The sequence below is a fragment of the Protopterus annectens genome, chromosome 8.part0, assembly GCF_019279795.1.
Source record: "Protopterus annectens isolate FY-2018-M chromosome 8.part0, PAN1.0, whole genome shotgun sequence".
NCBI lineage: Eukaryota > Metazoa > Chordata > Ceratodontiformes > Protopteridae > Protopterus > Protopterus annectens.
The window spans coordinates 1,475,128,607-1,475,156,455 of NC_056741.1; the positions used below are offsets into that span (position 1 = coordinate 1,475,128,607).

General features: G+C 38.9%; 1 protein-coding gene across 1 annotated transcript in view; it reads left to right on the plus strand.

Annotated features, from left to right (window-relative positions):
• The window catches only part of NCAM1 (neural cell adhesion molecule 1), a 1,088,618-nt gene that overhangs the window by 111,201 nt on the left and 949,568 nt on the right, over nt 1-27,849 (plus strand). The window contains exon 2 of the mRNA XM_044079459.1: nt 14,025-14,157. Within this exon, the coding sequence (XP_043935394.1) occupies nt 14,025-14,157 (133 nt within the window). The remainder of the gene's footprint in view (nt 1-14,024; nt 14,158-27,849) is intronic.

The window sequence follows — 27,849 nt, forward strand, 5'->3', positions numbered from 1 at the left end:
TTAATGCTCTCTGTATTTCTTTGCTTTTGAAATATTTGGCTGAGCAAAAGTAATTTGTAATTTGTGTGTGATGTACTTATAAGCTTTGTGGCAGTCCACGAGGTTTTTTTTTTCCTGAGTGGACAAAACACCACAAGTGACCCTTCTTAGGAAAGGGCATCCTTTGGAATATTATTTTCTGCTATCAATCATTTAAAGAAAATTTAGTCTGTGGTAGGGCCTGTGTAACGGAAATAGATTATGTTGCTTTCTGGTTGAAGAAATAATTTCTTCTTGATTCATTAGTCATGTAACATTTCACATTTTAGCCACAAGATTCATGTAAGATAAAGAATTGGCAAAAAAAAAAACTGCTCTGGGCTTTTGTGTTGACGGCTTTGCTTTAAACTAATTTAGCAAAAATTCTGCAAATCTGCAAGTTGGGAAACTGTTTCTCTTGCTATGTGATTGCAGAAGAGAACTTCATGTTACAGGAGATGTGACCTTCAGGAAGGGAGTTATGATATGAAAAGGTTCACTATAAAATTAGTTGTATTAAGTTCTTTTCTGTTATTTCATTGCAGAGGGTAACTACTTTTTATTTTGCAGATTTGTCTTTAAGGTTATGTATGCTGTTCCTTATTTGGGGAAGAAAGCCATAATGCTGTTTTTCTCTTTGGAATTTTCTGTCTTTGAAATATAAGATACTAGCCCTAAGAATGGTTGATACATTAAGAAGTAGCACAACCATTGGTACTGCACAGAGGGCAGGCAGTTGCCTTTGCGCTTAAACTAGTTAAGCAATTTTCTCCTCTGTAGAGGGCAGTGATTTATGGGTATAAAGTATGAAACCTCATTTTACATGGGTCATATGGGATAGTAGTTATGTTATTATTATTATTATTATAGTACAGCACCATTATACTCGAGTGAGAGGCATTCTTCTTCTTCTTCTTATTATTATTATTATTATAGTACTGCACCATTATACCAGAGTGAGAGGCATTATTATTATTATTATTATTATTATTATTATTATTATTATTATTTGCTGCCCTGGACTACATTTGCTGCTGCTTTGGATCATAAGCAAGTTTTTTTTTTTTCTGCAGTGGCTAATCAACTCAGGGAAACAGTACCACTGCTGTCATTTTTCCTTTGACTTAATTACTTTTCCTTATGAAAGAAGCTTTTGGACAGCACTGAATCATTATGCCTTTGCTGAGTGTATTGCCTTTTTGTGATGTCCTTTTCCCAGGGGATGGAGAGCTTAAATCACTGCCAGCCTTAATTTGCTCCAGCCATTGAAAGAAAAATGACAAGCGTATTCTCATAGAAGATTTCATTTTGTTAATTGTCTCAAATACATGCTTTCCTGGTAAGATAATGTAGCTTGTCTAAGCTCCCTTCCTCTTGAGTATATTTACAGTGCATGCAACTTTTTCCCCCTCTTTCAGTAAGAAGAACAAGACATCTGTGAATTCTGCTTTGTTTCCTTTCCAAAAATACAACAACAAAAAAAAATGTGGAAGTAAATACAAAACAGATTAAGCTCTTGCTATATCAAAGTTAGTCAGATGCGGAGCACGTGTCTTTTTTCATTTTAAGTGCACCAGTAACAGAGTACAAGTATGCCATAAACTCCGAATGGAATCCTGGCTTTTTCTGTTCTAGAATTCAGTTGCTGATCAGTGCTTACCATGTGCTGTTTCAAAAGCAAATGTTTATGTTCTAAGGTATGTTTTCTGGGATGTGCATTACTGCATAGTAAAAATGACAGTACGGGATGTTTCCTGTACCCAGGGAACTGGTACAATATTTGTTAGCAGCAGAAGGTTGCAGGGATGTGGTTTGGAGAGGACATGCAAGGATACTTTTCTTGTTAGGTGATTATAATTTTTAATGTACATTAATTACTGAGGGACCAGAAGTAATATTATTTGTTAGTTGCAGAAGTTTGTATAAATATTGATCTACAGACTCAAAACATATGTGGTTGGCTGGGTGAACCCCTTGTTCTCCCTCCAGAGGTGATGGGTTAGAGGTAGTTCGCATTCAGACTGTGGTGACAGGATGCCACTATTTTTGCAATTGTCCAACAATCACATATAGCTGCCTTTGTATAAAATGATAAATAACAGTCTGTTACTTCAAAGTATCCCAATTACAGACTTTGATATAATTTTTTTTACTATGAACTCTATAACTTAAATTTGGGACAGAAAAAAGAAAACTTTGATTTGTATGACGTTGTAGTGAAGATTAGTTTGTTGAGAAGCCTGGTCTGATGCATTCAGTGTCATCCAGGTGTTTTGACCGGGTTCCTATCAGCATTTTGAATGTTGAAAACGCCAAATGTAATTTAATTGAACTGAAATGTTCGAAATCTCAGAAGAGTGCACTGACAGAACATCAATTTCTTTCCCAGGGAAAGAAATTGGTGGGCCATCATCGGAGTTTGCTGTTTCCAACACTGTGGTGTGGTTTTGGAGTTGGTATATTTAAGTAGGAGGGGTGTGGGGGGCAAAGCCCCCCACTTATGTCAGTGTTTAAAATATTGAACATTTTTTTTTTTTGTACGGAACACTGATTTGTTCGGTCAGTTCTCTCTCTTGAGATTTCGAGCATTTCAGTTCGATTAAATTGCATTTGGCGTTTTCAGCATTTGATATGCTGATATAGACCTGTTTTGACCATTACTTTGACAAGTTGGATGAGTGGTCATGGTTCTAAACCTACAAAAAAGGGATGGTGGGAGGACTGTCCCCCCTCCCAGCTTACTGAGTATAAAGTGTGATGGTTTTGAAAGGGATGGTCACAGAGAAACTAAAGTTGGGCTATAATGAAGGGATGTTTAAAAAGAGACTACCTGTAAAGTGAAAACTGGTAGTGTGTGTTCTCATCACACACACAGGAATATGGGTGAATGGCCTGCCATAGTTAGGGAGGTAGATGTATGGGTAAACAGGAACAAAGCACAAAAATGTTACTCGCTCTGTATGGAGTTTCACCGGACTGCCTTCAGAGAGCAACTACTGTTGTATGAGCTTGATCTTCTGAAGTTAGAAAGAGAGATTGCATGGCACAGGTGATTTTAATCTAGATAACTAACTGTGGGATATTCTGTTTTTACTCTGACAGTAGAGCTTACCAATATTACATGTGTGGTTCGTGATCTCAAATGGGAAATGAAGGAAGAACATCTGTGCAACAGTATTAGTATAAGTGTTTTTGCTTGGTTTCCCTACTCCTGCTCTGGTGCATACTGGATGCGGTCCCATTTTGTGTAGTTCAAATCATTAATGGTGAAGCTCTCTGATTGTTGTTATCCATAGGAAATCCAAATAGTGATTTCTTTGTTGGGAGAGATACCCCATTTCTTTCTGTTTGTGTGACCTCGTAATTGATACGTATCAAGTTTGGGGGGTGTGGGTGGACTTTCCCCCCACATGGGGTGGTGCAGGGAACCTTACACTTGCATATTTTTTCTTCCTATTGAGTTCCAGACCAATTCAAATTGGAGACTAGTTCATTGCCAACTTGTAACTTAATGACTCATAGTGGAAGCCTTTTTCATTAAGTTTTCTACTAAACTGCAAATGTAAAAACTATCTCTTGTAACTGGAATGAAAGACCCATTTAAATTTAATGTCACAGTTTACTTTGTAAATCCTCCCATTTTCCCATTGTACTGAATGCTGGTGAGATATGGCAACAGTGGCAGTTTGCATAAATTTGAAACACTTCAACATATTGTGGCAGAGGAGTACACATGCACATTTCACTTGGGCACACATAGTACTTCTGTTGGCAAAGTATGAAGACCTTCTCATCAACAGGGAATGCTTACCAATGCAGCTTGTAGCACAGGTAATCAGCAAGCAAAATGTGTGTGTGTGTCTGTGTATATTACATCTGCGTGTGTATACATTTTATTTATTTTTGTCAGTGTACAAAATTTCTTCTAAACACCCAAATGTTGATGCTCACAATGTCAACCAAAAAACATCGACATTGCAAATGTCAACATGCTGCTATGCATGTGCCAAGCAACAGTCTCAGAGCAAGCAAAATCCAAGTTGAAAAAATTGAATAAAGCGTAATTTATTTGCAAGAATTCAAGCCCCCCCCCGCTAAATATGTATGTATATATATATATATATATATATATATATATATATATATATATATATATATATATATATATATATATATATATATATATTATGTGTGGGAGTGTGTGTGTGTGTGTGTGTGTGTGTGTGTGTGTGTGTGCGTGTGTGCGTGTGTGTGTGTGTGTGTGTGGGTCTACTCTGATCGAAATTTCAAAACTTCGAAACCCACATGGCCGAGACCATATTATCGAAGTTTTGAAATTTTGAAAATACAACAAAAGCACAAAACCGAAACAAAAAACCTACCTCCCTGCTACTTAAATATACCAACCCCAAGATTGCACTACAGCAAGGAAAATGGTAAATCTCCTGTTTTGGGCTGTACGGTGATCTCACTTCAGAGTTTCAAAACTTTGATCATATGGTCTCAGACACATGGGTTTCGAAGTTTTGAAGCTTCGATCAAACAAGGTAGACCCATATGTGTGTGTGTGTGTGTGTGTATGTGTGTATGTGTATGCACACACACACACACACACACACACACACACACATATTTATTAATTTAGTTATTTGCTGTTTAATATAAATTTTACTGCAACAACTAAAGTATATAGTAAATGTTTTTGTTATTTATATTCAGGCTTTTGGGACAAGTGGTGGCAGAAAAGGATCTAAGGGCTAGTACATTCACTTGGTTAACAAATGTAAATTAATAAGTAAATATGTATATAAATATACAAAGTGTTCATTCAGGCTAGTAGATACCTGGGAACAACATCATAATGAGTTCCCGTTAAACTCAGTTATTTGTATGTCTGCATTTTGCTAAGAATTCATGGTTAGGGTTGCCTGCTGGCATAACAGCTTTGGATGTATATATGAGATAAAAGGATGAATTCTTACCCAAAGCACAACTTTTCCTAATCCTAACAATTATTTTGTCTTTACGTAATGATCTGTCTGCTGCCACACGTGTACAAAGCATGGCTTACAGCTGCTTCTCCTTTAATGCTGCATTTTTATATACTATCCAGCATCCTGAATACAAACCATATAAATTTTGGACTCTTTCTTTAGTAATTTAGCTTCCTGGATCTTACATATTTTTGCCATTTATGTTCAATATTTTTGACAAGAAAATTGTCGTATGCAAGGTATTTGTGCCTCCTTGCCCTTCGGAGTGGGTTATACTACTTTTGAGATTCTTTATTTGTAAGCTTACTTTGAGGCATTACTTCATCAAAATAGCATAGAAACTGCTCCCTTGTCACTGTTGAAAGAGCTTTTTGGTAAACTTGACACCATTTGCTGCCAAATGAGAGGAAGGCAGGAGAATGATTTATCTAAAGAATTGTTTACTGTTTTGCAAAAGTATCTTGATTAATCATCCTCTGTTGCTGAAATGGAAAAAGCCATTTCCATTTAAATCTGTAGTAGGTTAACTGTGAGTTGTAGTTCCTGTGATATAGGGTTTGATTCCCTCTGCCTTTGTTTGCTGTGTGACCTTGAGCAAGTCACTTAACCAGACATTGCTTCCGGGTCGCTCTGCTCCTGAAAAAGGGATGAAGTGTTCAGTGCGTCTGTCTGCTCTGTAACACTGACTTCCTGAAAGTTGGCGCTTCAAAAAAACAAAACAAAAAAACTTTAAAACCAGGAGGCCGAAAAAATAATTTTTTCTTATTTTTTGCAAGGAGGGCAAGCCCCCACACCCCCAAATTGATATATACCAACTCAGAGGTTGCACCAACTCAAATTAGGGAGAAATATTTCTAAATAGTGACTCATTTCCAATACACAATTAGAAATCACACCGGTAATGATTTCCTATGGGAGAAAGTGTTTGGCCTTATGCCATTTGTCTTTTTTTCGGTGAGTTACAGGAGCTTTAGGAATTTCTCCTTAAGATTGTCTAGGGAAGCCTCTTTCCTGTTCTGTGAACATTGAAGCAGTATAGCTTGTGTATTACGTTGCACTGCTTTTTACTAAGAAGACAACATCCTTTTTGTATTGGTTTAGTCTGGAATAACTTGTATGTTGTAGTAAGCATTAAGTCACAAAAAATTGTTACCATAATGCAATGCCAATAGCAAATTTTATGAAAACTGCAAAAAATTAATTTATACCTGTACAGAGTAAAGAGGAAATTACAAAGCGGTTTAGGTAATTCAGAATTATTGTGTCACACAGTACAGTATTTGATACATTTTGCTACAGTGTTTGAAATGTTTTTCTTTTCTTTTTTTTCTTGCAGGGGTTTTGTGCCACTTGCAGCCCTCTGTTGAAGCTTTGCCCTTTCACCATCAATAATGAAATATATTGTCTCTAAAGTTATACCTCAGAGTTAGGGAAATCCCTGATTTTGCTGAAAAACAAGCACTTTGCCTAACTGAAACAATGTATTTTACATACTGTACTAAGCCCTTACCAAGAAAGGAACAACCTTTTGTATTGCGCAATCTGTGGAGTAAGTTAAGTTTCTTATTGCTTGGAAGTGTGTTGCTTATAAACATCAGGTGACACAAAATTATAGAAGGGACATTCCTTGGGAACATTGTAATAATGAAACAGGTTTCTGTGAGGTAGTTGATCCATGTAGATAATCTCTGGCCAGTCGGAGCTGGTATCGATAGCAATCAAGTGCATTTACGTTTATGTCCCTGAATAATCACTATGGACATGGTGCCTTGATGCTGACAGCCATTCCCACAGATAAAGTTCATTTGTGATGTTGCATGTTGGACCATTTGCTATCCAGAGTACAACACTCTGTATGTAACTTTGAAGCAGTAACCACTCCAGATCCGTACAGTAGGGCTTCTTTTCATATAGATAATGTAGATCAATATGTATGTATGCCTTGGGCTTGCACATGTCTATAAATACTGAGCATGTGTGAACCTGACTGCCATCTTGTAGTAAGCTGTTGAGATGTAAGCATGCATGTCTGTGTAGTCTGTCAATCAGTTTGTTTATATTTTGTACTGCTGCTGTCCATCCTGATGCATTTCTGTGTAATAAAGCATATAAACAAACTACCCCGCATGTTCATCTTCAATTGTAAACCAAGACTAGTGACAGGTAACTTTGCACATTCATGCCCTTTATGCCTTCCTTTCAAGATGCTGTCATATATTTTGGAAAGCATTGGCTCATTTCCAGTTTCCCCTTGGATAAATTTGTTAGTGGCAATCATTGAGGTGTCATCATGCAGAACGCACCCACTGAATATTTAGTACATAGTTTTGGGGCTTTCTCTTGCTGCACAAGAAGTAGCCCATTGACATTACGGTGCTGTATTAGCCCCTTGAGTTCAGTGTTGTAGAAATATGCTTTAGAAAAACCTGAACAGTGCTGCAGCTGTGTTACATTCATTAAGGGCACACCTTAGTTTTACATTAAAAATACACAGCAGCCGGAGAGCCATTATTTTTGTGAAAGTTACCTGAGTTAGTGGAGGGGCTGAAGGCTATGAGCTGCTAATGAGTTACTTCCAGAGGCCCCAGGTTTGATTCCCTCAGACTTCATTTACCTCCTTTGTGACCTCGAGCCAATCAGTTAACCAGAGGCTTTAGGGCAGTTGGAAATTTGGGCAAGACTCCTCAGTGATGCACTAGACTGCATGCCTAGTAGCTGCCTGTGAACCTATCCTGTTCAGTATGGCTAATGATAGAACTGCATTACTCCGCAGGTCAGTCTGAGGACTCTCTAGTCCTTTAATGACTGTAGTAGAGTCAACCTCATGTACCCTTCTGTGCTGTCCAGAAACGTATGTGATAAAATGACACATTCCTTAAGGTAAGTCAACATCCTTCTTTCAGATGAGGCATTAAACTGAGATCATATCTGCCTAAGTTGGGGGAAGCTCAGGTGGATGCAAACTATCCCCTGGCACTTATTCAAAAGAGAAGGGGAAATTTCCTCAGTGCCGTGACCAGAGTTCCCCTGTTCAGTATGAATACCACGTTGGGTCTCCTCTGAAAAAGAGTGTGTTGGCTTGCTTACCGGAAATAATACTGTTAACAAAGCATAAATAACTAAACGCAGTTAAAAAAATTGTATGCCATTGTAATATGTAAGGAAGGTTAAAAGTATTTTAGTACGTTGTGTTATGTGACATCTGTTGGCTTATCGGGAAAGCTTGCCCAAGTATCTCTGTCCATTTCAAATAGAGCCATTCGGCTACAGTGTATTTAGCGGATGTAGAATTGATGAGGGCTGAGCAGAATGTGGAGAGTAGCAATTCGCAACACCAATTATGACTTCAACTGTGACACATTCAAAGGCATATGGGCGTGTTTAGCCCAGCCCCCATCTTATCTTGTCATTTATGAAGCCCATTTTTGTCATTCAGAGGTCCAAAAGGATAATTCATTTTTGAAGAACCTGGTTTGTGTTAGCTTGAAGCCAGTTTTCTTTTAGTGTGTCCTGCGCCATTTGCAAATTCACATGATGTTTGTCATGTCTGCCTGTCTTCAGTGTGTCTTCAGGGGTAACCATTCGTATTGGAAATTCCCTCTGCCACTTGATCCTTTGCCTCCTGAAAATGGATGCCGCAAATACCCCTACAGGAAAAAAAACAAGTTTGGTTTATGAAAATAACACTTTTCACACTTAATTGGTTACAAACTACTTGGATAATTGCTCATAAATTGCCTAAAATTATTTTTGCAGCTCTCATGCTGTGGTGGGGGTGGGGGGTGTCAGAAGTGGCTTTAACTGACAGTAATAGATACTTCACAGTGCATAACCTTCTGCTGTTATGAATTTTGAAACCCATTCAAATACAAGAATCTCCTTACTTGCCTCTCTTCGGTACAGTGGGCATGGTTTGTTGACTCCATTCCGTCCTTTTACAGCTTCTGTAACTCCATATCACTTTTAAGTGTGCGTGCTCATGGGATTAGACAAGCCTTTTGTGAAATTTTTGACAAGTATTCTTTTCTGACATTGTTCTGCCATCCATTCCTTTCAGTGTGCCTCGTTCGCTTGACAGAAGCTTGTTGTATATCAGCTGAAGGCAGGTTTCTGGTGCAGCATTATTACCTTTGCTTTGTGACAACAAATTTAGTGTCTGTGCCATATTCATATCCATTCTCTAACAAACTCTGGTGACTCACCTTGTTTTGTCAGATATAAATCTAATTGTCACAAAGCCACAATATTAGCTTCAGGAGCCTTTTTCTTACCAGTTTACATCTTTAGTAGTTATCGTTTTGGTGTGTTTTTTCCCTAGTTTCATGTCTGAAAACTTTGTGGTCAGCAGCAAAAATAATAGACAGTTGTTGTGTCTTTCGGCTTTTCCTGGTTAGGGGTTGCCACAGCGGAACTCCGATCCGCTAATGATTGGCATTAGATTTTTACGTGCCGAGTTGCCTGCCCTGACGCACAACCTTCAACGAAGGTACGCCCATTCACGCATGTCTCCACACAGAAGACGCTGTAGCTGAGAATTGAACAGGACAACATCTTACTGTGAGGCGACAACGCTACCGCAGTACCACCACCGCAGTCAGCAAAAATAATAGACAGTACTGTTCTCTATTTATTTGTAGTTTCACTTTCACCACTAGTACCCTAGCTTGACCTGTGCTTTTTTGCTGGCATTTCTTTCTGTGTATCTTTCTGTTTACTTAAAAATTGGTGGAATTAGCCACATGGGATCCATTTTCAGCCAAGACAAAGATAAAGCAGATTTGCACAGATTGTATAAAATGGAAGAAGACAATAAAGACCAATGTCTTGGAGACAGTGTAGGGCTAAAGAAAATGTAAAAGTAAGCATTTGCATACACAATCATTATATTAATCTTAGAAAACTGAAGGCCAAAACATCACACCTCTTAAAGCAGTACAATGTTTTAAAACATATAGCTGTTGATTACACACATCACAAATCTTATTTGTATGTCTTTTTGCCCTCGTACCTGCCACCCAGGCAACCACAAAGGGAGCTTGGTCTCTGCCTCCTCCGACCCTGTGCCAGGACAGATCTTGTTCCAGTAGAATCCGGCTGGACTATAATTTCCTTCAGATTTTGGAATTACAAAGTGGCTGTACCATACCATGGCATGGAAGCAGTTTTTTTTTTTTTTTTTTTTTAACTTTCATTAGTCTAGCCCCTCCCTGCACCAGTCAGGGGCCTTACTGGATTCCTAAACTATACTGTGTTAAAGAAACGTGGTTTAATTGTCTTAAGTAGCACAGATGCAGTTACATTCTTTTATATCAGTGCCTGAAATTCAGATCGCAGATCTGCAAGAAAAGACAGTTAACATTTTGAGTTTACTGCATTTTTGATGTAGATTAATCCACATACCTTGAAGTATCCTCAGTTTAATGTGAATCCTGCTGTATCTGTTGGTTTCAGTACTTGATACCAGACTCCTTGAATATTTAAGTATTTTCATTAATATAGATGTTAAGAATACTGCAGCACATAGGCATAGCTGGCTCAGTCAGCATCCTTTGCCAATACCCAGCCCTAGCTACGCTTGTGCTGCAGTATCATTTGAAGGATTTTTAAACCAAGTGGTACTTAGATTTGGAAGATGACCGCACAGTATATGTTCATAGGCAGCAACAGTACATGCAGTCTGAGAATCTACTGAGGAACCTTGTCTGATTTATTAATTTCCCCAGACCACTCTCTGGATAAATGATTTGCTCAGACTCACATAGTAGGCAGTTGGAGGCAGGGGGAATCAAACCCTGGACTACATGGATCAGCTCATTAACAGTTCATAAGCCTAAATCTCTGTGATAACTTCCATACTGCTGGTCTTAACAGATCTGTAACGTGGCATCTAAATTTGTTGACAAGATAATATCCCAAAAGGCAAAGGAAATTGGGAGAGCAGTAATAGGTTTTAGACTACATTGAATGTCTTACCGTACACAATTAAATTTGAGTAACTGTTGAAGGTATTTTCAGTATCATATTGCTGTCTTATATGGACTGTTAAATCCGTAGCAGTATTCAGTTTACTAAGACCCTCTGACTGGGGTACCAAAGAGCAGCATTTTATAACTTGCCAAGCTTTGGATGACACCATCACAGAATACCATGTGTGACTCTCTTCTTCTTTGTGACTGAGAATCCTGTATTGCGAGTGAACGCTAAAGAAAGAAAAAGGTGGTAAGAGTAGAACCTAGGTTACTTTTTTTTTTTAGAGTAATGCAGTGGTACTGACGATATCTTATTACTTATTTAGTAGAATGCCATGGAGTCAGCATTGCTTGGCTAGCTTATCGCTGACATTTCACATATTCTTTCTTTCAGAAACTACCGCAGTTATTACAGAAAAGGGGTCATCATCTTGCTTAGATATTGTGATGTCTCTTCTGATTAGGAATCGTATTACTTTTCATGTACAGCAGACACTGTTACACCTAGTTATACCATTCACTTAATAGAAGCATATCCCAATGAGGATAAATGGTGCACAGAAACACAGTAAGTGGGGAAGAGAATACAGAAATTACATTTTCATAAGTCATTTTTATTTCTCACTTTCTGTAATAAATATTGAAGTACTTAATAGAGGCATTTAATTTAAGTGCTGTCAGGATTGTGTTTTTTGTTTCACTGAAATTAGAAATTATACATTTAGGTAGATTCAGATGTCTACTATAGTGAACATTGCTTATACAAATTAGACTGGACAACAGAACTATGAAAAGAAAACAGCATAATGTATTATAGCATGTAACATTATAAATATTGTTATTGGTTATCCGAACGTATCCCATTAACTGAGCACCAGAATGCCTATGCAGTCGAAGGGGTTTTCATTTCATGTCACGGTGTAATAGTACTGCATTTGTCACTAACACCAACCTCTTTCACCCTTTTGGTACAGTGACATTCCATTTATGAGGTACTAAAGTGCCATTACCTTTGCTAGAGCTGCTGTAAGTTGATCTGCTGGTTAAAACATTGTTCTTACAGTAACTCCATGTGCATTCTTAAACCATTTATAGTTTAATTAGGGTCTTTAACAGACCTGAGTGCGTTAACATTTTGAAACTCATTGCTATTGCTTTATTTTACCCTACTCCTTAGTTTATATTGTCACCTGTTCTTTAGTCCCCAGTGTTCCTTCTTTAGTGTCCTAATATTGTTTGCCTTTATAGGTCTGTGATGACTCCACTTAAACCTGAGGCAGTAACTAAGGAGCCTCAATCCTCACCACTGTCTATGGTAAGGGAGCATCACTGAAAGCAGGGATAGAAACACATAATTTCCCCTGACAGTACACTGGGAACAGTTTCTGAACCTGGGACTGGACTAAATGCTTCACTCCAGGTCCCCATATGATTCTTCACACTAACCATTGCAGAGCACTGTGTCCCATTTCTAGGCATTTGACACACTCACTCTTAAATATTTGACATTCCCACATAGAAACAATCTTGGGAAGGACTGACACAGATTTACTTGCTATGTCCTTTTTCCCAAATTACAAAGTAACAGCTGCCATCAGCCAAATACCACAATACCCTTCAAAAAGAGTGTTCAATTATGTTGGGTAAAATAAATATTGATATAAGTGGTAGCATATAGTCCAAGCAATAAGGCTTTTCGGAGTGGCTCTGGTGTTCTCACAATAAGCATAAACACTCTTAGGTTATTAAAAGTACTTTTTAAATAACCATTTAGAATAAAAGGTAGTAAAATATGTAATAAAATGATTTAAAACATAAATGCAGTAAATAACTGATTCAAATAAACAGAGTTTCACACACAGGAATTGTGAAAATAACACTGTAGGATAGATTTCAGACTGATTGTAGAAAAACTCTTAACTGTCTAACTGTAGTTCCTAACTGTCTAATGATTAACTGTCCCTGTCTAATCTAATTAACTTAGCAAGGCAAGATTATACTCTTACTTTTGCAAGGCAAAATAAGAATATATATGTTGGAGAGCAAGGACAAATCTGAGGGCTAATATCATAGCAGTGCTATGCGTAAATCACTGTTAAGAGATGTGAACAGAATACAACATCTGCCTAATGGCTGCTCAGTCCCACCTCCCTCTGTTGCACCCACACCATTTTCTAAACATAAGAAAACAGAAGTGATATCAGAAGCAAAAACCTTTCATTTTTCAACTGGCTAATTTTCAGTTTTAACTCTGCAAGTACTGTTAACTTCCTTTTGTTTTGTTTTTTTTGTATTTTAAGGATTGTTTCATTATTTCATCTTATTAGGGTCCAACACACTCTTTATATGTTCTTCATTATTCCTCATCAGGATGTTAACCTAGGTGCAACATAGATATTTTGAATTTTTGCTTTATGTTCTGTACCTGGTATGTATATTTTGTGGTTTAGATGTTCTTCGTATGGATCACCATTGCTGTAGAATTCCAGGCAAATGGGCCGTTATCCACAGACATCTGCCTTACCAGCCTGAGACGACCTTCCCTTTCCCCTTTCCTTGTTTTCATTACCCTCTCAATAAAAAAGTGATAGAAGGCTATAGCTCGGTTTCCCTTTGCAAAGGTGCAGTTTTCATCACATGTTTTATGCCTTAATATTAGTAGAGCTAAGCAGCAAAATTCTAAGGTCAGTGTGGGTGATTCCCTTCACTAGACATGGCCTCAATCTTCTTTCACCAGCAAAAAAGAACAGAAAATGGCCTGACTTGATTGCCCTCTTATTTGGGGATGTGGGTGCATCCTTGCATTAGGGAGGAATTGCATCTGCAAAGCTCAGGGTGGATGCCTGCCTCGAGCTAATTTCCCATTTGTCTGGAATAACACTGTACCAATGATCCTTCCTGAACATCTGTCACACAGTAGTACTTTCTAGTTATAGTGAAGGCAGGTTTAATGACAATGGAGCTTGTTGTTGTGTGTGTATGTTTTAGAGGTTTCACTTACATGGTTACTTATTTTCTCACCTGTTCTTATTTTTTTACGCAGTGGCTGGTTATGTGAAGAAGCAGGTGTACTTTACCTGTCTCCATTATGTACTAAGTACCAATTTGCTTGGTGGTTTCTATGTGGACAGTGCCAGAGTTCAGTCTCTTTCTGCACAGCACCTCTTCCAGCTAGGGTAAGAGAGCTGCTGCGACGTGTCGAAACCTCCTTCCTTTGGTTTGGTTGGTTTTCCAGTAACCTTTACTTACTTTCAAACTCTGTCACCATCTTCTGAAGAAAAGAAGATGACTATTGGTTTCACCCATTCAAAGCTGATATTTACCAAACTGCTATTGTACTATGTTTTGTGCAGTGTGCATGTTATGAACTTGCATTATCAGAGGAAAACATTGTTTGAGTAGATCCCAACTCATTATTCCTTGTTAGCAATACGGATACTTATGGAAAAGAAAAATTCCAACTGGATCACCAGTACATGTCAGCTCTAAGCAAAAGGGGATATTGTATGGGGTGTTGAAACTTGAAGATACATGGCAACCTTTCTCTGAAAGGGTTGTGTAAAAATCTTCCACCAATAGAAACTAAAGGATGTTTTTGTCTTTTTTATCCTCCATTGTTTGCTAAGCGTCATCCCCATTTAACTTGTGCATTGGTGGAAAGAGTGTTTTGTACTTGTTTTGCCTCCCGATACCACTGTAGCAGCCTTTATAGAGTGGGACCTCTTGACTCTTACTTGCTTGTGTCTCTCCCAGAATGAATCGAAAAATGCTGCTTGATGGTGGTCTTTCCCAGTGCTTACTGCTGCTTACTAGGATCACTAGCCTCTGCTAGGTGGTCCTACTATGCTGCCTCCCATGAGTGAGGCAGAAATGTCCACTCACTGCTACCTCTTCCATCTGTCTGATTCAGTGCCTAGAAATATCATTAATCCATTCCAGGTCATCTGGGTCATAGGCAAGGGTTTATCTGTCTTTCTGTCTCTGTCAGTGCCAAAATTCCAGCAAAACTGAAGAGTTTGTGATGTAAAGATTGTCTACGAAGATTTATGTGGCTACTTTCCTGTAGCAGCTTTACTGTACCGAGCACCTTGCTGTGCAGGTTTACGAATCGATAATACATGTTCCTTACTTGTGTAAAGGTGTACTGGTGTATGAGTTATGATCACAGAATATGGGATTCAGTCAGAGGCTGCAAGCAAATCCCAGTTGTTCTGGAAAGAATGCTTTTAAACTAATGCAATACTCAAATCGAGACATGTAATCGAAGGGGGAAAACATTGGCATCCATCCTTGTTGCAGTTCATTCTCTAGTTTCCCATGAAAAGTAACAGTCATTTGTGAATTAAATAGCTAAGGCATCGTAGCCCAGAAAAGTGTTTCAGTGTTGCTGAGCTGAATCAAATGTGGTAACAGAGATGGAATTGTATTTTTTATTATTTTTTTCTTTTTGAACACACATTTCAAACTCTTGTCCAGAAGCAGGAGTTAGTGGTTGGCATATCCTGCATCCTGCACGCATGTGAGTGTACACACATGCGCAAACGTGCTCACAAATGCAAACACACGCGCACACACACACACACACACACACACACACACACACACACACACACACACACACACACACACACACAGTGTTCTCTGTTTTTTTAGTCTGCCACAGTGTGACTATGCATATGTCTGTAATTATTTTACTTGGCAAAGCTCTGGAAAGATGGACAAACTATTTAGGGACCAGGAGTCTGACTTTAGGTGGAGATAGGTGGATGTTGGAAGGAGGAAATGAATGCCAAACTGGTCCGAGGACTTGTCAGACTAAATACTTCCTATATGTGTTTATTTCTCCTGTAGGTGTATGGTCTTGAATGTTTACTGCTACGTTAAGGATCTCACATAAATATAATTTCTGGGCTATAGAAGTTACACAGATAGTTCACATGTTGTCAAAAAAGATCATGAAAGATATATCATCATTACTTCAGCCTCTAAAACGAGCTCAGTGTTCAGTCAATGTTGAACAAAAATATGCAGGTTCATCACAAACTCCCTCCTCAAGAGCATCACTGCCTCACATTATCCTAAGCAAACTGGCTTCCCATAAACTACAGCGCTAATATCTTATTAGGAACCCAGCCCTTCAGATTAATCTACATATAGGCATACTTTCCCCCAGCATGCAAGCTAAAGACGTACTCATGCACCTTAGAAGTTAGACATAGTCAACCTCCAACCTCAATTCCCAGAATCATCTTGCAGCAGACAGAACATTAGCCCCCAACAGTTTGTCTTTCCCCTTCTTCCTCAAGGGTATTCACTCATTACCCCCTCCTTCTGTCAGCAGTTACAAGCGTACCTTTTCAAACAGTCCCAATGCGCCTGCCACAGAAAGAACCATATCACCTAAATTTCCTTTACCCTGTACTTACAGATCTTCGTAGTGTATCTCCAAAGGGATTGCTGCTTACCATTTATGGAGAAGTAACACTCCAGCCTTTATCTTGCTTCCTAAAACCCTTTTTGGTAGTATTGGAGCTTTTTCCCCTTCTAGCATATTTTTTAAGCACTAATTTGGAATATGTGCATTTCACTAACTATGTAAATCCCTACAACATGTATGTTAATTAGAGTAATTGTTGAATTGTTTTTTCTGGATTGTTACTGCTGTTCATTCCATGTCCTAGTACATATGATATCTGATTGCTGTTTTTTGCAGAGGTTTGTTTTGCATATGAACCATATTATAGCTGACTCAGTCCATGTGGATCAAATTCCTACCCCTATCTCACACATCCCAAAGACATACAGTGGATATAAAAAGTGTACACACCTGTTAAAATACCAGGTTTTTGTGATATAAAAAAATGAGACCAGAATAAATCATTTCAAAAATTTTCCCACCTTTAGTGTGACCTATATGTACAGTTCAATTGAAAAACAAACAAATCTGTTAGGGGGAAAAATATAAAAAATAAAAAACGTACAATACGCTGGTTGCATAAGCGTGCACACCCTTAAACTAGTACTTTGTTGAAGCATCTTTTGATTTAATTATAGCATTCAGTCTTCTTGGGTACACACCTGCCATCAGTTAAAGAGACTCTGATTAACCCCAAATAAAAATCATCTGTTCTAGTAGGATTTTCCTGACATTTACTCAGTTGCCTGTTACAGCAAAAGCCATGGTTTGCAGAGAGCTTACAAAACATCAAAGGGATCTCATTGTTGAAAGGTAGTATCAGTCAGGAGAAGGGTAGAAAAAAATTTCCACAGCTTTAGATATACCATGCAACACAGTGCAGGCAGTCATCAAAAAGTGGAGAAAATATAGGACAACAGTGGCATTGCAAAGAACTGAACGTCCCTGCAAAATTGATGAAAAGACAAGATGAAAATTGGTCAGGGAGGCTGACAAGAGACCTACAGCAACAGTAAAGGAGCTGCAGGAATTTCTGGCAAGTACTGGTTGTGTACTACATGTGACAACAATCTCCCGTATACTCCATATGTCTGGACTATGGTGTAGGGTTGCAAGACAGAAGCCTTTTCTTACACAAAAAAAATCCAGTCCCGGCTAACATTTGCAAAACAATACATCGTCTCCCAAAAACATGTGGGAAAATGTGTTATGGTCTGATGAGACCAAGGTTGAACGTTTTGGCCACAATTCCAAAAGGTATGTTTGGCGCAAAAGCAACACTTTGCATGACCAAAAGAACACCATCACCAAGGTGAAGCATGGTGGTGGCAGTATCGTGCTTCAGGATTGCTTTTCTTTAGCTGGAACTGGGGCTTTAGTCAAGGTGGAGGGAATTATGAACAGTTCCAAATACCAGTCACTTTTGGTTCAAAACCTTCAAGCATCTGCTAGAAAGCTGAAGATAGGAATTTCACTTTTCAACACGACAGTGACCCCAAGCATACATCCAAATCAACAAAAGAATGTATTCACCAGAAGAAAATTAAAGTTTTGGAATGGCTCAGCCAGAGCCCAGACCTAAATCCAATAGAAAATCTGTGGGGTGACCTGAAGAAGGTTGTGCACAAGAGATGTCCTCGCAGTCTGACAGATTTGGAGTGCTTTTGTAAGGAAGAGTGGGCAAATATTGCCAAGTCAAGATGTGCCATGCTGATATACTCCTACCCAAGAAGACTGAATGTTGTAATTAAATCCAAAGGTGCTTCAACAAAGTATTAATTTAAGAGTGTGCACACTTATGCAAACAGCTTATTGTACTTTTTTTATTTTTTATATTTTTTTCCAGTAACAGATTTGTTTGTTTTTCAATTGAGGTTTACAGGTTATAGGTCACATTAAAGGTGGGAAAAGTTTTTAAATGATTTATTGTGGTCTCATTTTTTATATCACAAAAACCTGGCATTTTAATAGGGGTGTGCACACTTTTTATATACACTGTATGTGGTAGGTGGATTGTCAACTCAAAATCATCCGTAGTGGTCGGTATGGTATGTGAGTGTACATGGCATGTATGTGTTAGAGATGGAAGTAAAGCCTAGATATCTGTTTCCATTCCATACTTGTGTAGTAAGCACTGTGGATGTCAGCAGCTGTTTGTCGGGTCACTATAGGAGTTGGATGCTACTCAACAGCACTGGATAGTATCTCAAGAGTTTGCCCTTATTGTGGTGTTGGGCCACAGTAAGGTCATTCAGTCCACTGAAACAAGAAAACATAGACTTTGTTGAGGCTTAAACATTTCCTTTCTGCTGATGCAGAACCAGGTTAATTAACTTACAGTTCAGTGCTTTCTCCTTCCGTCAGGAACTGCTGTACATTTGTTCTGCAAATTCTGAAGTTTGTCTGGTTTGCACCCCACAGTTACCCTGAAAGGCTGTTTCTTGCCTCTTTCTCCATCTCTGTGAAAACATGTTTTCTAACATCCTTATCGTTCCGCTGCTGCCAGGTGGCAAGAGATACACTTCAGCATGCTAATAGCCTGATAATTTCTCTGCAGTGGGTACATAATCAGTGAAACATAATAGTTCTGTCCTGAGCCATTCACCAGGTTACTGCAGAAGCTGCTCAGACTTCTTAAAAGTCTCTTACGCTGTAATTTTTGATGCCCTGTGCAGAGTACCATTTGTTTGCATGGTTGTGGGGATGTCCCCCCAGTTCACAGCTCGAAAATGAATAAATAAATAAATAGCTGTGTTTCCTTCAAAAACACCTGTTGTGAAATTACATGGTTTTCTGTTTGTGTTGGAAGGTGAATGGCTGTAGTTCCGGCTCATGGAGTTGAACCTTGTTGTTTTGTACTCCTCCAGATGTCAGTATGTAGTAAGTAATAAGCAGAAGTGTTGAATATGGCTAGTGATAACGGAAAGTGCAGCAGAATCTCTGGCTGCAATGTGTTTGCATTTACCAGATCGTCATCAGCACAAGACCATCACTTATGACAAGCCAGTAGGCTCTATATATGCTTTGCTGGCATTTTGTTTAAAAACATATTTTTTACATTGCATCTAATTTATAATAATTGTACGTGTCCATTTTTAATGGTCTGTTAACAAGCTAGTTTTATTTCTTTTTAACGTCATAGAGCCTATAGAACTACTTGTTTTGGGTTTCTTGAATTCTTGCTTCAGGATACTCCAGAGCAGTACCACACAGAGTGCCTCTGTCTATGTCTGTAAACCTGATTTTTAAATGAAGTTTAAGCTGTCACTCGCTATTGGGTTACCATGGGTTCTGCTATTTTTTCATTAACTCACTAAGCTGTCTTGTTTTCTCCATCGGGTAGCTGTCTTGTTTTCTCCATCTGGTTCAGAGATAGATCGTTCAGTCCTTTTACCTTCCACTAAGGCTTCTATTTTCCCTTAAACTTTCTCCTGTCATCCCCTTTACCTCTTAGATGACATGATGATTTCTTGCTCATATTGGACTAGTATAAGATGATGCAGAGGATCTTTGGCAGCCATTGATGATTGCTGCTGTGTTTTGTTTTTTTTTAACCTGTTTCTCTGGGATACTAATTCTGGCCTGGCAGTGATGTTGAAAGGAGTCTGTACTTCCATTGTCATATACATGCTTGCATTTCACGTACACATCTTCTAGAGTCTGATGGACTCCTGTAGCCCATACCATGACCACAGATTCCTCCTCCCTGATGAGAACACCAGATGATCTGTCCGAACACCCCCAAGTTAACCCAGTGATGGCAGGTGTACCTTATGAACCTGTTTAATATTTATGTGGTACCAGGCCTTACCCATGTACAGAAGGCATTCTTTTTGGATGAAGCAGTCAAGAGCATTTTGTTGTGTAGTCTTAGGTAATATTTATTTATTTACCGGGAAAGTCTGACTTGGAACAAAGCCAGTTTTCAGCGGAGGCCCGGGGAGTGACACCCCAGACACATGTCTTTGTAACATGGGATGAAACCGGAGCACCCAGAGAAAACCCAGACAAATGCAGGGACGACATGCAGACTCCGCACACAAGGCACCACAGCCGAGAATTGAACCGGAGAACCTCTTGCAGTGAGGTGACAACACTAATGCTGCACCACTGCAGCATCCATAAATAATGTACTATTTAATAGTAGTAATATTAAGTAATAATGTACTATAATCCATAATATACTTCATACTGCTATATACAGTAGGATTCTGGGTGAAAGGGTCACAGTGCCCTAAAGACGGAATGCAGACTGCCACCCAAACACCATCCGTCCTTAATCTGTCACTCGATCACCCTGGTATTGTAGTGTTAAGGCAGCCTGTATTTTTCTGTATGTAATCTGCAGATAAAGGTTAAGACCTTCCTCTTTCATTTCTCTTTGATTAGCTTTGATACCCTAGTTTAGACGTTAAGTTGTTTTTGTGTGTCGCTGCTTTTCATTTCATTTGCCGATTGCACCAAGAGTAATTCAGCACTTACAGGTTTGCTGTTGCTGTCTTCTTTTCCTTTCTCCCTCTTAATAGCCATATTCATGTTCGCCACCTTCCCTTGTAACCCAAGCAGAGCTGCTAGTTACATGAAACAAAACACATTTGTTTTCACTCTGTCTGTTGACATAATTTCCTTCTTTCGTTTGCCAAGAAATACATTCTTTTATAGGAAGCAAGCATCCAGCTGAGTTTAACCTTCAACACACCGGCAGTACTGGGCCTGTATAAACAGGGAGGTCATATAAAAATGTTTCATGTGAAGTGTTAACCATCTGCTACCTTACCCAAAAAAAAAAAAAAAAAAAAAAGTCACACTTGCTAACTCATATAAGGGGGTGGCAGTGCTATATTTCAAGTGAAATGTTAAACCATCCGATACCTTTCCCTTTCCCTTAAGGGAAAAAAGTCGTACTCACTGATAGAGTCAGGTCAGCGTTTGAAGCTTGAGGTCTTGGAATGATGCATAGGCATTTAAGTAAAGGCAAAGGACATACATAACAGTTTCCTTCTTTGCCAGTTTTAAGAATAAATGACATACAGTGACAACTGTTAAAAGAAATTATGTTTGGAGCAGCTATGTCTCTGTAGTGGCATGGCTATTAAAGATTGTACTGTCCCCTCCTGCTGACAAATGTAACTCAGAAAATGACTAGAAGCTCCATCAGAGAGTATGTGTATGGTTGGCAGAAGCAGATTCAGATCAGTTATAGACCAGCAGAGCAAGCAATAATTTAATAATTTACTGAGTTATCCCAGTGTTGTTACAGTGATATCATGGCAAGAGGTTTATTTTTTTATTTTAATTCAATCAATTATCAATAAATTACGTAGTGTAGACATCAGAATTTACAGGCCAGCTTCTATGAAAAATATTAGTAAAAGTTTAGAAAAATCATTAGCTAGGATTATGGGTTACAGCATTTCTGCTGGACCCAGTAGCCAAGTAGCATATTGATTTTGGTTAATAATATGTTCGTTCACCTTTTAAGCTTGTGTTGGTAATCTGTACCAGAGGCATTGAAGCTAGTTTCCTTTGTAAGTATAACATGCAACAAATTGTCTGAAGACAGTGTATGTCACTGCAGGATCAGGACAGCCCAATGTAGGCGTAACTTAACAAGAGACACTTGTCATTTTTTGTTAACACAACTTTAAGCAGCTCAACTTAAGCAAAATACAAGATACACTTATTTTTGTTAATGTGACCGTTTTAAGTATTATGGTAACAGCTGTTAACTGTTGTCTGTGTTGCCCTGGCTTGTCTGTTTTAGAATTTGAATCTGTAGCCCTGAATTTGCACGTTAAGCTACTGCTGAACAAATACTGACCTTTTGTGTAAAATTTTCTGTTTACGTATGTGTGTCTGTAGTAAGACGCACGGACATTTAGAAAACTTCATCCTTTTGTAGTTACCTATTGAAAGTATAATATAAAAAACGAAAAAGGCAAACATGCTTTCATCAGTACCATTTAGCTGAGTTGTAGAATTTACTTGCTCACTTTTCCTTTTGCTGGTGGTTGAAGAGCATCTCTTTAGTCTCTGTGTATACAGTACTAGTTATCTGGAATGTTTTGTAAGAAGGTGTGTATACAGTACTAGTTATCTGGAATATTTTGTAAGAAGGTGTGTATACAGTACTAGTTATCTGGAATATTTTGTAAGAAGGTGTGCATGCAGTACTAGTTATCTGGAATGTTTTGTAAGGTGTGTATACAGTACTAGTTATCTTGAATGGTTTGTAAGAAGGTGTGTATACAGTAATAGTTATCTGGAATGGTTTGTAAGAAGGTGTGTATACAGTACTAGTCTGGAATGGTTTGCAAAAAGGTGTGTATATAGTACTAGTTATCTGGAATGGTTTGTAAGAAGGTGTGTATACAGTACTAGTTATCTGGAATGGTTTGTAAGAAGGTGTGTATACAGTAATAGTTATCTGGAATGGTTTGTAAGAAGGTGTGTATACAGTAATAGTTATCTGGAATGGTTTGTAAGAAAGTGTGTATACAGTACTAGTTATCTGGAATGGTTTGCAAGAAGGTGTGTATACAGTACTAGTTATCTGGAATATTTTAAAGGAGAAGGTTGGCAGAGTATTTTTAGGGATAAGGAGGAAACTAAATGCAACTTAAAAAGTCAGCTAATGCCTTTGACTCTGCAGAAAACATGTTTTCACAGAGTTGGAAGGCAAGGAACAGCCTTTCGGAGTAACTGTGGAGTGAAAAGCAGACGAGTTTCAGAATTTACAGAACAGGTGTACAGCAGTTCCTGACGGAAGAAGAAAGCACTGGAGTGCAAGTTAATTAACCTGGTTCTGCATCAGCAGAAAGGAAATATTTCAGCTTCAACAAAGTCTATGTTTTACAATATCACAGTCAAAGGAGGCAGCGGAACACATCAGTAAAATTCAAGAATTTAATCCCAGAACAAACAGTAAGCACTTTCGCAGCAGCAACTGCTTCATCAGACAACTAAAGATCCAAACTGTAGTACTTTTAAACAGCAAAGCAGCCAATTAGCATGCAAAAACAGTTAAGAATTAACAAGAGCCCTTAAAGCCACACCAAAAAAATGATAAATTTTCTATTAAACCAGTTTTAATGAATAGGCCTTTAGCCAGAATTTTACTGCTGTGTTCCGCTGCCTCCTTTGACTGTGGTATTGTATGATTTATTTTTTGGAGGACCGGTTTACCTACACCATAGTCTTTGTTCTTTGTTGCCTTATAAAGTCTATGTTTTCTTGTTTCAGTGGATTTAATGACCTTAGTGTGGACAACACCACAACAAGGGCAAACTCCTGGGATACTGGTGTATCCAGTGCTGTTGAGTAGCATCCAACTCCTATAGTGATCCCACAAACAGCTGCTGACATCCACAGTGCTTATTACACTAGTTCATAGGTTCATAGGTGTGTTCTAGGCTAATGGCCCTGGAGCCTTTACAAGCCTAGCCCATAGGATTACCCTGGCATCGTGCCACCCAACCTTAGTTCCCAGTGCCTCTGTCGAGTAGAGCCACTGGAGTGATCCCTGGGGTGAATTTTCTATTTCCCATCCATTCATCAAGATTTCTCTTGATGAGGGCCAATGAGGTTCTCTGCTTGGCATGTATGGGAAGTCTATTCCATAGCATGGGCAGTCTCTGTGTTATGAACCTGTCCCTCCAGAACGTTCTGTTGATTTGGTAATGAGGTTGAGGTCTCCAGAGCGTGTAGTGCGGAGGGATTGGGATTTCTTTAGATGTAGCATTTCTAACAGAGTTGGGTCACATGTGGCTTTGTAAGTCAAGCAGAGATCATCTCTAAGTAGGCGATATGAGACAAGAGAATAGTTGGAGTTTTTTGAGTCTGCCCATATAGGGCAAGTGTTTAAGGCCTAGGATCCTCTTTGTGAGGTACTTTTGCGGCCTCTCCAGTTGTTGCAGATGTCTAGTAAGATACATGCCAAATGGGGCATTGCACTCGATGATTGGCCTAATGAGGGAAGAGTAGAGGGAGACAATGACCTCTTTCTTCCTGGATGCAAAACCCTTAGTAATGAGATGTGCCACATAGAAGGACTTTCTGACCGTAGTGGCAATGTAGTGGTCAGAAGCGAGCTTGCTGTCAACCTGTGTTCCCAGATCTCTCATAACGCCTTCTGTGTTCTGTGAACTACCATCGATGTGGTAATTCATAGGAACCGGGTTTTTCCCAAAGGGGATGACGACACACTTTTTGGCATTGAGCTTAAGGCCATGGTTCTGACACCAGTTGTTGGTCTCAGTGAGACCTTTCTGTAGGATGTCAACATCACTTAGGGAGTTAATAATAGCTCCCAACTTGCAATCTTTTGTGAACTTTGTCAGCCAGAGTCCCTTCTTGTTGGCCTGGACTTCAGAGAAGTAGATACCAAACAGGAGAGGACCCAGGACTGAACTCTGTGGGACTCCACTCATGACTGGTCAGCAGTCTCACTTGGAGTCGGCTACTTTCACACTGTGGGTTCTGTCTGTGAGCCAGTTTGCAACCCACCTGGTGATATAAGGGTTGATGCCTAGCTTAGTGAGTTTTTCTATGATTCCTGAGTGGGGAATGGTATGAAAGGCCTTGGCCAGATCAAGGTAGGCTGTATGAACCACCTTGCATTCATCCACAGCTCTGGTGACTTGACTCTAAGAAGTCGACCAGTTTGAGCAGGCATGATCTACCCTTCACAAAACTAAGTTGTGTGGGATCCAGAGTTTGGAGATTCCCTATATCCTTGTTAATTAGGTCCATGATGATGCGTTCCATAGCTTTGCATATCAGACTCGTCAGTCTAATGGGGCGATAGTTCCCAGGGTCTGTAGTCGCTTCTTTTTTGTGGAGAGGGATGACTGTAGCAGTGCGCCAGTCGGTAGGGAGGTGAAGCTGTGATTGAACAGGGCACACAGGTGAGGTGCACGTTCACTCTGTAGTTCATGTAGAACACAACCAGGGATATTGTCAGGTCCCATAGAAGCTGTATTCTTGGCCTTGGACAGCACTGTTTTAACCTGTGCAGCAGTAATACTGTGTACCTGGCAATCTACTGGTATTGTGATTGGTCCTTTGGGGGGGTAAAGTTGGCACTGAATCTGCCGGACAGTGTATTGGCAATATCTGTCAGCTCGGTATAGGAGGTACCATTGTGCATTAGCTCAGAGAAAATCTGGGTATTGCCGTGGAGATTCTTTACATAACTATAGAAGGCCTTGTGGTTGTCTGTACTATTTGCTGCAATTCTGTTTTCTTAGATAGCTAGGGTTTTCTTCCATATCTAACACATACACTTGTTTTTATTACACAGCATTGGAGCTGGGTAGTATCCAGTTTACAGTTGCTCATGAGATGGAGCTGAGTGCTTAATTCATGTATAATATGTTCACGTGTGTTTGTTAGGCTGTTGATTTAAATAGAGGATAATATCTAATAGGAAAAAAGGTGTTGTGGATGGATGGAGGGATGAATGTATGGATCAAGTGTGGGAGGCACAATGGAGCATTGGTTAACACTATTTCTTCACAGCGGTGTTCTGCAGTTTTGTTCTCATGTGGATCACCATCTATGCAGTGTCGGCATGTGTCGGCATGTGCTTCTCTTATCCACATGAATTTTTCTCAGGAAATTTGGTTTTCTGCCATATCCCAAGGATATCCCATAGGTATGTGGATATCTTCTAGATTTCCCATAGTTTTGCAATATGCATATGTGTGTGTGTGTGTGTGTGTGTGTGTGTGTGTGTGTGTGTGTGTGTGTGTGTGTCTTTGTCTTTGTATCTGTGTCTTTGTGTATATACGATAGAGAGACAGTGAGTCTGCATTTGTGTATGCACTTTTATGTCCATTCCGCATCATATCCAGGATTAATTCCTGGGCTGTGCACCCAGTGAATGACAGGGTAGGCTTGAGCTCCCCAACAACCAGTTGAATGAAGTGGCCATCAGAGAATAGATGAATGGGTATGTAGTATAGAAACATTTACTTTGAAGTGACAGTTTTTAGGATGTCTCCAAATAACCATAACTGCAAGAACAAAGCTTGAATGGGAATAGTACTTTTCAAGTTGTGTCCAAATAATACTTAATGAACAAAACTCAACAGGTTGTAATTATTTGTAGGCACCTCATGAAGTGGTACTTTATTGGTAATTGTTGCACCAGGTGTTATTCTGTTAAAAGTATATCTCTTTTAGTTTTTTTTTTTTTTTTTGAGTTTTGGGGGAAATGAAAGGAAGTTTTTGTATGTAATAGAAACCTGCTTTCATTTAACATTTCCCCGTGCTGTTGTGATTTGTAATCTCATTGCAGGTAAGTGTTTATTTAACAGTTTCTTTTAAATTCTGTTTTTACATGCAAGTGACTTGATTTTTAAAATAGTGTTCAGCTCCATTAGTATCCACACTTCCATGTTCAATGTTTTAGGGTTTAACGTATGTTTGGGTAATTTATAGTTCAGTAGCCCAAAAGACAATAAGAAACTTTTTTTTGTTTTTTAACTCCTTCAATAACCAGGTATTTTGAGAGCAAATGTGGGTGTAGCCAGCTGAGTAAAAAAAGAGTAAGTAGCAGAATAAGGAAGCAGAGTGATTTTGATAACACTGCAATATGCATTCTGATTTCATATAGTCAATATACGTGATAAAATGTTAACAATATTGATGTTTTGTATTGGTTCTGGTTTTAAGCCTAGTCATAGTTTTAAATTGCCAGAGGGTCACAAGGGGCAACTGAAAAGAGTCACAGACCTAAGCTGTATACTTGCGCACAAGAGCTTCTGTAATCTTTCCGTGTCTTTGGTAGAAAAGGGGCCTTCCTCATGATTATAGTGTCAGTGAAAAATAAAAAAAGAGTTTTAAGAAATGTTAAGTGGAAAAGAAAACAGAGAGGGGCTGAAACAACTTCCTGTGCTCAGAGTGACATGGATGATAAGCAGAAAGATGGCCATATGCTGATTTATGCTGATGAGGATTAAGGCGGATTGCCATAACAGTACTTTATACTTCGGGTGTTCAGAGTCTGAACTAACTCAGCTAATGGGGCAGAAGAAAGCTGTGCCACTTCAGGCTAAGTAAGAGAAAACAGGTAGTATAGCTAGCTTATTTACAAACTTTATGTAATTGTAGTTTGAATTCCCACAGTCATATCATATTTGGCATACTTTCTGCAGTAAAAGTTGTCAAAAATGCAACTCTGAACTATTGTATCTAGACTGTCAGTTTTGTAAATAGAAGCTGACACTGCATAGTTCTCAAAAGTATCTTCAACGCTGGCATGGAAGAAGAGGATTTTGAAAGAATTATCAGTACTGTAATATATTTGTAACAGTTGCAGTGTTATTTGGGACATTATTGTAACACTGCATATTGATTATGTATCTCTTTAAAAATAACTGTGTGCTCTATTTACATTCATTCTATTAAACTGTGTATACTCATTATAACTTTTCTTACCTGCGTTTTG